Genomic DNA, 9,426 nt, shown 5'->3' on the forward strand with positions numbered 1-9,426 from the left:
TAAATCTTCTTTAGTAGAGGGGCCAAATATTGAATGAAAGTAGTTCCTTGTCTATTCATACTCTTTTCTAAACTTCTTGGAAAAATTTGGATTGCCTAAAAGCTTATGAAAAAAGTCAGAAATTCAACAAACAAAAACTACTAAAAAAACTACATATGCTAATAACTTATTGTAAAATCACAAGTTAAACTATAATGAAAGAAAAGGAAAAGCAAAGCTGTTTTGAAAACTATAAAGGCTTACAACAAATAATGAAAAAATGGTACTTCCCTTGCTTTTTTGACACCTAATTAACCATGATAGGCGTAATTTGATAAAAGACAAACTCAATGCTTTATAGCTTTTTGGGGCCAAGTTCAAAAAGTCCCAATTCTTCACAACCCTATATATTGGCAAAAAACTAAAATTAATAAAAGCTCACAAAAAATAACAAAAAAAAAATTACTGCTCTCTTGCTTGTTCAGCAACAAATCAATCATGATAAGTGTAATTTGGTAAATAAAAAATTCATTGCTTTATAGCTTTTCGAGGTCAATTTCATAAAAAATCAAATATTTAAAACCCAAAACATTTCCCCAAACCCCAAATTGTATACATTTAATTGCAATTCTTCTACATTAGAACCTTTACCTCAACTTTAGCAATTTAATACACAAGCTAATGTTTAATTCTTCCTCCTCTGATAAAATGATGCTACCAAAAACCTGCCATCCATGCTAACTTGGAGTTTGGGATAGTATATCTTCTTTGCAGACCTAATTTTCATTCACGTGCGATTAGGTTGACATACGGTTAGGTTAGGTTGACATACGGTAAGGTCTGTATATAAACAACGATGAAATATAATTTTTGCAGTTGAATATTTGTAGGAAAATGGCTGTTTTGGAAGCAAAAGTGTATTTCTATTAAGACATGGGCATGCAAGGGTATTTATGGGTTATTACACAAGTTTTTTGCTGACATCAGTCGAAGATTAACGTCTTTTGATGCCAGGGGGGTTTTCGATAAACATTTTGTGATTTGAAGGGTTAGACTGTTATTTAGCAATACCTTAGGGTTCATTTGGTAATTTGGGTGAACCTCAGGGCAATAAATGGAATTAATCTGAATTTAAAAATAATCCAACCCAAAACACATGTCAAATCTTACCTTGTATGATAAGGCCGCTTTTTTTGAACCTGGATCCAACAGTCCTGATAAATTCCTGAAGATTCCAAATATTTTTCCCCAAAATCCTCTTTTCTCAATCTAGGGTTTGTTTTGTCTCTCCATCGAAGTCACACAATCCACAAACGCACACATCGAATCAATTGATTCTTGAATTGTTCATAGCACCTATGCAACCGCCAAATTCTCTTCTTCCAATCGAACTTGGGTTTCTATAATCTTTAACTAGGGATTTAGGATTTTCCCATCACTGGTTTCTATTTTTTTTCGTTTCTGGGATATTAATTTGTTAAATTTAAGGTAAAAAAATTGTCATATTAAAGGTTCTACTATGGTAATCTCTCTTCTATTTCGAATTTCATCAGCTTCTTCGGTATCACTGGTGATTATGAATCTTAGAGCTTTTGGCCCCGGTTTGAATCCCTTTGCCCCTTACAATTTGGCCAACCATTCCTCTCGCTAAACATCCCTCTTTTTTTTATTGGTTTTCTTGATTTTTGTCTCTCTCGCAAATCAGGTAACAGAAGTTGTCAAAAGAAGCTGGAAAAGATTTGGAAAAGAAGATTTTTCAAATATCTTGTGTTTTAGGGATTATATCTGCTGAAGTATTTGGTGGGTTTTTGTTAAAACCCCAAGATAAGATCAAATCTTTGCCTGGAAATTGTTTGTGCGTTTGGTTGATTTCCGTGAGTCATGTGATTGAGGTATTTCTTTGAATTTTAAAATTTCTGGGCTTGTGTTTAGCTTGGAAAATAGAAGCTTCCCTCCTGTCTAGAAACTTTTAGGTTCTATCCCTGAATTTGAGGGTTTTTGGGCTTAGTTTTTCTCTTTGCTATTGAATCCGGCAAGAAGAAGAAGAAAACTTTGATCTTCGTGATTGTCCTAGATTTGCTTGTTTGGTGGTGACGAACGTCTGATTTGGAGAAAGAGTGTTGAATTTGGGTCGTGGTAGTGTTGGTGGTAAAATTTGTAGGATTTAGTGGAATACTTGTATGTATAGTGGTATTCCAATTGAAAACTGTTTTGTAGAGGAAACGGCAAAGGAAGTAATGCCACAGGAGCAGGAGGGTTCGATCAGGCGGAGGAGACATTTGGATAGGTCTGCAGGGGATACAGATGATCGAGGTTGGACTCCGCTTCATATTTGTGCAAGGAAAGGCGATCTCAAGGAGGTATGCTTTCAAGTATCCGACAACCTAGCTTGAGTTTAATGGCTCTTCTTTGTGACAATTTTGAGCTATTTTTCACTGTTTGCTTGATTTCTTTGCTAATTTGTTATGCAACCATTTATGTAAACGGATCTTGTACACAGTTGGCTCCAGGTAGGTGTTGAGCTATATTTCACTAAAATTGAAGAGAGACGCTTTATTTTGGTTTCATGTGTTAGTTAATTTGAGTATTGATTTTCTTGTCAATAGAAAGTGTGACTAATTAGTGCATGTGTTGCTGTTTAGCTGACAGTCTTATTTACATAAGAGCAGAACCGTCTGTTCTTTTTTTATGAAAATTAGAATTGGTTTGGAGAATTCTTCATAATTGAAGAAGGAATTCTTCATTAGAGCACAACTGTTTGTTCTTCATAATTGGTTTTGGGTTTGGTCACAATACTTTTATTTTGACCTTGGGAACCTTTTTGTGTCACATTTTAGAACTTCCATCTAATTTCAATTGCCGATAATGCTTCCCCTACCGGACTTAGGGTGCTTTCACAGTTTTTAGACTCTACAGGAGGGTCTACAGAAAGGCCTCCCAACTTTACGGCAGTAATGAACCCAAAGCCTGTCAACTTTGCGGCAGAAATGGATTGTAGTGTTCCTATGATCCCTTCTGCAGTACAAAAGTGAAGTCTATTTGTTTTGTTTGGTCCCAAAAACATTTTTTTTTAGTGACAGCAGATAATATTTGGAGTTGAACACATGGGCTGCATACAATTTACTCCTTGGATAAATATATGAGGAAGTCTCACTTGATGGATGCAGGGAAGTTTAGGTGACTTGATTGGTTAGTTTTGTAGGTGAACTGCTTTAGTAAAATCTAGCTTCTTTTTGCGTTGCCATTTTTGTGTAGTATGTTTGAAGGCTTATTTCCAAGCATAGAATTGACAGAAAAGACTGGGCTTGTGATTCTGCAGAGGCTTCTTAAGCTCTCCAAGAAACAAGCCAGCACTATTATTTCTCCAAACTTGTTAAAACGGGTAGAAACAGATGTTCAAATTCTTCTCCTAACCACCAGCGTTGAATCTTAAAAACAGTGTTCCTTTTTTTTTGGTAAAGTTCCGTAGTGTTGTCCTAGGTGTAGCATAGCCAGGAAGTTGTTTTGAAGTTAAGGTTGAGAAGTAGTGCACAACTAGCAAGTTGTTTTTCATCCCTTTGAATGATCATGCACCTCATTGAACTTGACAACTTTTGTTCTTTGCAAGCAAGCAAGAAACAAGATTTTCCAGTTTAAGGCCAATCCAGTGTTGCGCAAAATGTTAACTCATTGCACGAATCTTTTCTGTTTAGTTAGAAAGAAACATACATTCTATCAGTGTGGTGCGTAAAATAGTTGAGAGCTACAAATTTGTGAAGTCTTGATTCTAAGACCTTTTTAGAGATTTGGCTGCATTTTTTAGGTGACAAATATCTTCAGTATTGTAAATCTAAGTTATCTTGCAGAGATGCCCTTAAGAGACATGAATTTCAGCTAAGGTTAATGTTCAGATTTGGCTGCATTTTTTTGTTGACAAATATCTTCAGTATTGTAAATCTAAGTTATCTTGCAGAGATGCCCTTAAGAGACATGAATTTCAGCTAAGGTTAATGTTCAGATTTGGCTGCATTTTTTTGTTGACAAATATCTTCAGTATTGTAAATCTAAGTTATCTTGCAGCGATGCCCTTAAGAGACATGAATTTCAGCTAAGGTTAATGTTCAAATTACACAAAATGCCCTTGACTGGGAATGGGGATCTTTATGGAAAAGGAATGGAGGTTGATTATAAGAAGATAAATAACCTTAAAGATGAGAAGGTTTCAGTTTTCAGTTTACATTTGATGCCGTATGTTGCCTGTCTCCTTTCAAATGTCCTCCTACATAGTCCCATCTATATTTTAATAACTGTGATCGCGGACAATGCAATTTATGTTAGTAAGATATTTTGTATTCTGTTTTTGATGATAAATATGTACTTTAACTGAGTCTGAAGTTGTTTAAGAATCGTAGATCCTCTGTGTGGAAGTTTCATGAATTGGAAAAGAAATTTCATATAAATTAAACACCCAGATTTATTTAACCTATATACTATCTAGTTCGATCATTATATAGTCTCATCATGATTTCATTTGTAGCTTCTTTTTTTTTTTAGTTAAAAACAAAAAAGCCCCTTGTGGTATGCCTAATACACAGAAAATCCCCTCATGGTTTCAAAACATATAAAACGATACCTCATGTTTTGAACTAAATTGTTAACTAACATAATTCGTTGAACTTAACGGAAAATTTAACAGAATCTGGTAAAGTTAACGGTAAACTTAACGGAATCTGGTAAGTTTAACAGCTGAGACCGTCATTTTTGTTAAATTTAACGAATTCTGTTAGTTTACAATTTAGTTCAAAATATGAGGTGTCGTTTTGCATGTTTTGAAACCACAGGGGATTTTTCTATGTATTAGATATACCACAGGAGGTTTCTTCGTTTTTAACCCTTTTTTTTTAATATTATTTCCCTTCTTGTGCTTTCTTTTTCCCCCTATCATGATAATTCTTCAGCTGCATCTTCTACTCTCTAACTGTAGTCAGCATGATAACCATGGAAGTGAAAAGAGGGAAAAAAAGGAAAAAACCTCTTGCCATTATCACCATTTAGTCCTATCATCTTGTGTTCTTGCCTAGTTAGAGGCCTAATATAGAGTTGAATATGCTTTATTTGTCTTTCTCTTTTGCTCCCTAAGTTTTAATTTTTAATAGGCGGCATGCTCTACAATAGAGGTTACTTGCTTCTAATTCTCTCAACAATATGATATGTTACATGCCCTTGCTTTGTTCTGCTGGAAATATATTTTCTTGGTTAAGAGTTCAGAAGCCTTACCCAGATTTCTCTAGGACCTGAAGGACATGGTTCATGTACAGGAATATAGACTGTTGGTTAAACCATAACTGTCTTTGTACTCCATTTCACAAATTTGGCAATTTGTAACATGTATTTTTTATTTTAACTGTTTGCATGATCAAGTGGATCACAGCATTTCAAGCTTCAGGAAACTATAATTTCTGACCAAAGGCTTACTGCAAATGTGGCTGTGATATTTATAGAAAGTTAATTTGTATCATAGTATACCAAACTAGGAGTTGCAAGGGTAGCTTAATGCACTAATAAGGCGCTAAGTGTTAACTGTTCCATCTGTAAGCATTACTACCCAGAAGTTAGTTGACACTTGGAGAATGTTTGATGAGTTGATAGTTCTAAATGTTAGTGTTTGTGTTTTATGATCATTTTGAAGATGTAAAATTGTTTGGCTTTGGTAACTCATATTTTCCCATGTTGTCCTATATGCCAAAGTTATCAGTTGAATCATGTTTCAGACTCACTATGTTGCTTATGAGTGAGCACATTTTGCGGCTTCCACTTTCTGATATCATCATTGGTGTTCTCATTCTTTTCTTTCTTTGTTAAAACTGGCATGTTGGTACATACTATGTTTAACCATTTTTTCATTGTCAGATTACTGGTGCAATGTTTATCATTTCTTCCATAGTTGAAATTTTAGTTGCATAACTTAGCTGTTTTTGGATCTTGTATTTTCTATAACTGAGTCATTTTTCTTCTGGAAGGTGAAACGACTTCTCAAGGAAGGAATGGATGTAAATGTGGCTGCATGGGGGCCAAAATCACATGGTGTTACCCCTCTCCATCTTGCAGCCAAGGGTGGCCATCTCAAAGTGATGGATGAATTGCTTGACCAAGGTGCTGACATTGATGCACGCACTAAGGGTGCCTGTGGCTGTAAGTATTTGTATATATGGGTTATAAGTGATTTTTTCGACACTATTTATATAGTTTAACATGTTGGAATTCTTTTTATTCCTTGGTCCAGGGACCCCACTGCACAATGCGGCTAAAGAAAGAAAGAAAAAAGCAATCAGATTCCTGGTAGAAAATGGGGCATTTTTGCCCGATGATATTAATGACACGAGGTTCAATCCGCCGCTTCACTATTGCCCTAGTCTTGAATGGGCTTACGAGGAGATGAGACGTCTCCAACAAGACAACTCCACATCTAGCGAGATAACCTCTTCCAGCTCTGAAAACTGAGCCAGAGTCGCTCTACTGCCATATATTGCAAGGCTTCGTCTATGAAATATTATCTACTACTTTTCCTAGTAAAAATGCACTGTGACTTGGAGTAAAATGCACTCTGCCATATTTTGTTCTGTGTCCTGTACTGTGTAATCCATCCTCCATACCCTGCTTTGGTGCTACATGTATGCAAGTGGTTCTTGGTGAAGATTTTTTCATGAAATGGCTTTTTAAGACTCGTGATCTCTTTATAACGGTTCTTTTATGTCCTTTGCGAAGACGTGTCAAAACTTGAATGTGATGTCCTGCATTGCTTGATGCAATGTCTCCGATAGTGGCCCATTGCGGTTAGCATGCGGCATCATAGGGTTTATGCAGCATCGTGGTTGTTAAACTCCCGAAGCTCAGATGCATCCAATAGTTTTCTATAGGGGTGGACACGGGTCGAATATTCGTTTCAAACGTGATTTGGCTGATTCGATCCTAGCTTATCGGATCATTATTTTTTCAACTCGAATTTGCTCCACTTGTCTTCCTCAGGTACCCAAAAAAAAGGGACAGGTCATAGGTTACCCGCCCCTATAATTCATGTTTACTAATATCCATTTTTCAAGAACATCAAATATCATCTTCCAATTAATTACTAAACCAGAATAAGAAAACATAGAGAATAAGTGCCAAATTCAGCTTCGACATTAACAAAAAACAGAAAAGGAAGTGCCAACCAAACCAACTTCAGCAACTCTCAGTTCTAGGAACAAATTCCCCCAACCTAACAACTTTCACAGGCCTACTAAAATTCAAGAAATCATAGGCTAAAAGAGATGCTACATGCTGATGCGAAAAACTACAAAAGTACACACCAGTAAACTTTAATTATTTAAGAAGCATCAGCAAAGTCAATAAGTGCGAGTTTTGCACTTTCCAACTCCACCTTTCTGTCACCTAGCAAAGATGCTATTCCCTCCCCCCTCCTTATTTTTCTAATTTAATTCATTAAAAAATCCATATCTCCTGTCAAGAATCTGGATATCACAAATTCACCGAAAAAACTAGGGTTCACTTACGAGGTTGAGAGTTTGAATTGAAGGTCCGGCGTTCTGCAGCTTCTGCTTGAGGGCTTTGCTTTGAGGGGCACCATCAAATCATAAATGGGTTGTGATTCTCTCATGATTCCAAGACAATTGTATATTTGTAGCACAAAGTGGTGAAAATTGAAGGAAAATTTGGAATTGTTGTGGTGAAAATTAAAGAGAATGAGAGGAGATATTCTGCTGATGACTGAAGATAGAGAAAAACTTGGAAAGTGAAAAACTGAATGTCGATAAAATTTAGGCCTTTAGGATTAATAACTTAATGAAATTATAAAATTGCCCATATATTTTTAATATTTATATAATATACCCTCCGGTCAAGTACCCGTGGTTTTTTATTTTTGTAACCCGTATCCGTATCTGAATTTTGCGGGTTCCCAACCCTTATCTACTCTGCTAATAGAAACCAGATCGGATATCCTAATTTTCGTTGCGGAATGGATCAGATTGATCGGATTTTCGGGTTGACAGGTTTTTTGGCCCAACCCTAGTTTTTTGTTGCGGGTACCATGCAGCATTCTGGTGGTTGTTCCCAAAATCCGATCGTTGTGGGATTAGTAGTGTTTGTAAAATTACAATTAAATCACTAGAAATTTCTGTTTCTAAATCCGTATTTGTGACGACCCCACCGCACCCAAAGGCGTACCAAAGGGTTTAGCGGACCGTCTGTCTAACTCGCGCCAGGACTCAAAAACGCAAAGCAGTAAAAAATATATGAACCAAAAGAGTACTATTCATAATATATACAACCCCAAAAGAGTTCTATTTACATCTTCAAAAGTAGTTATCCAGACTACTACATTATCTTATGTTAATAACCAAAAGCTGAAAGTCGACTCGAAGAAGGGTTCTTATACAGATCACCAAAACAATAAGAAATATCTTAATTGTCCAGTAAACACAAACTAAACCTAACTATACTAGTGATGGTGCCAAAGGTTTCCCCGTGTCGTCCCCTGTTAAGGAAAACAAAGGAAAATGGTAAGCTATAAGTTTGGTAAGTAAACAGGGGTAAAAGCGTAAATTTCATATTAAGACAAACAATTACGTCACATGGATGTCAAATCAAAAGTACAATAGTAATAACACAAGTTAAGGATACAGGTTGGCTCCAAAGCCAAATCATGTGTTACATGTGACCTCCTGTCGACACTCTGTCGACCACAAATCAAGGTCCGTAGAACTCCACTTGTACTCCCACTGTACCCCTTATCACCCTCACTGGCCAGTCAACCACACAAAATGGCTCGAGCAATCAAAACGAAAATAAACTTGGTTCACAAACTTGTGACCTCAAGACTAGGTTGGACTGACTTCGACCAAACCTCGGCCGGTTCGAATAGTCCTTCTAGGTCTTGAGATCGGGCCCCAAATTCATCATATTACACATTTCACAAAAGTCACCCCGAGTTACAAGCTCAAGGGGTTCAGTCCCAAAACCATTCATATACACATGTCATGTACAAATATGTGTGCAAATTAGGGTTTAAGTCGAGTGTGATAAAGTACACCCTCACCTAAGTACCATTTCATTCACATCAACGTACATAAGCAACTTACACATAGAAACGGCCTGAATACTTACACAATGAGCAAGTATAGCAAAAGTACGAAGATCACGTCACGTATAACAGTTAGTAGGCCCCATTGGCAGCATCTAGCCCGTCACCGTCTGAAATAAAAGATTGCACCACATTACTACACAACGATTACTAAAATGCGTAAATAAAGCAAAATGGCAAAATGGACACACATGCGCGCGGAAACGGTGAACGGAAACGGAAACGGCTGGCAAACCGAAACGGGCAGATTTGCCGTCCCAAACTGTTTTGACTAAAAGTTAGGCTAGGAATGTCAGATTAAGGTGTATGAGACCCCGCTTCAAAGC

General features: G+C 36.7%; 1 protein-coding gene across 1 annotated transcript; it reads left to right on the plus strand.

Annotated features, from left to right (window-relative positions):
• The first annotated feature begins 1,183 nt into the window (after positions 1-1,183).
• Positions 1,184-6,695, plus strand: LOC113781010 (phytochrome-interacting ankyrin-repeat protein 2). Its single transcript, XM_027326831.1, has 3 exons — positions 1,184-2,339; positions 5,979-6,150; positions 6,242-6,695. Exons 1-3 carry the CDS (start codon positions 2,160-2,162, stop codon positions 6,457-6,459), a joined length of 570 nt encoding a protein of 189 aa, XP_027182632.1. The 5' UTR covers positions 1,184-2,159; the 3' UTR covers positions 6,460-6,695.
• The last annotated feature ends 2,731 nt before the right edge of the window (positions 6,696-9,426 follow it).

The sequence above is a fragment of the Coffea eugenioides genome, chromosome 8 (assembly GCF_003713205.1).
Source record: "Coffea eugenioides isolate CCC68of chromosome 8, Ceug_1.0, whole genome shotgun sequence".
Taxonomy (NCBI): Eukaryota; Viridiplantae; Streptophyta; class Magnoliopsida; order Gentianales; family Rubiaceae; genus Coffea; species Coffea eugenioides.

What these genes read in the sequence shown, in the direction of transcription:
- LOC113781010 (XM_027326831.1), top strand. Translation starts at nt 2,160, where the DNA reads ATGTATAGTGGTATTCCAATTGAAAACTGTTTTGTAGAGGAAACGGCA. An exon ending in GGAAAGGCGATCTCAAGGAG is followed by an intron (nt 2,340 to 5,978) that starts GTATGCTTTCAA and finishes TTCTTCTGGAAG; the next exon opens with GTGAAACGACTTCTCAAGGA. An exon ending in CACTAAGGGTGCCTGTGGCT is followed by an intron (nt 6,151 to 6,241) that starts GTAAGTATTTGT and finishes TCCTTGGTCCAG; the next exon opens with GGACCCCACTGCACAATGCG.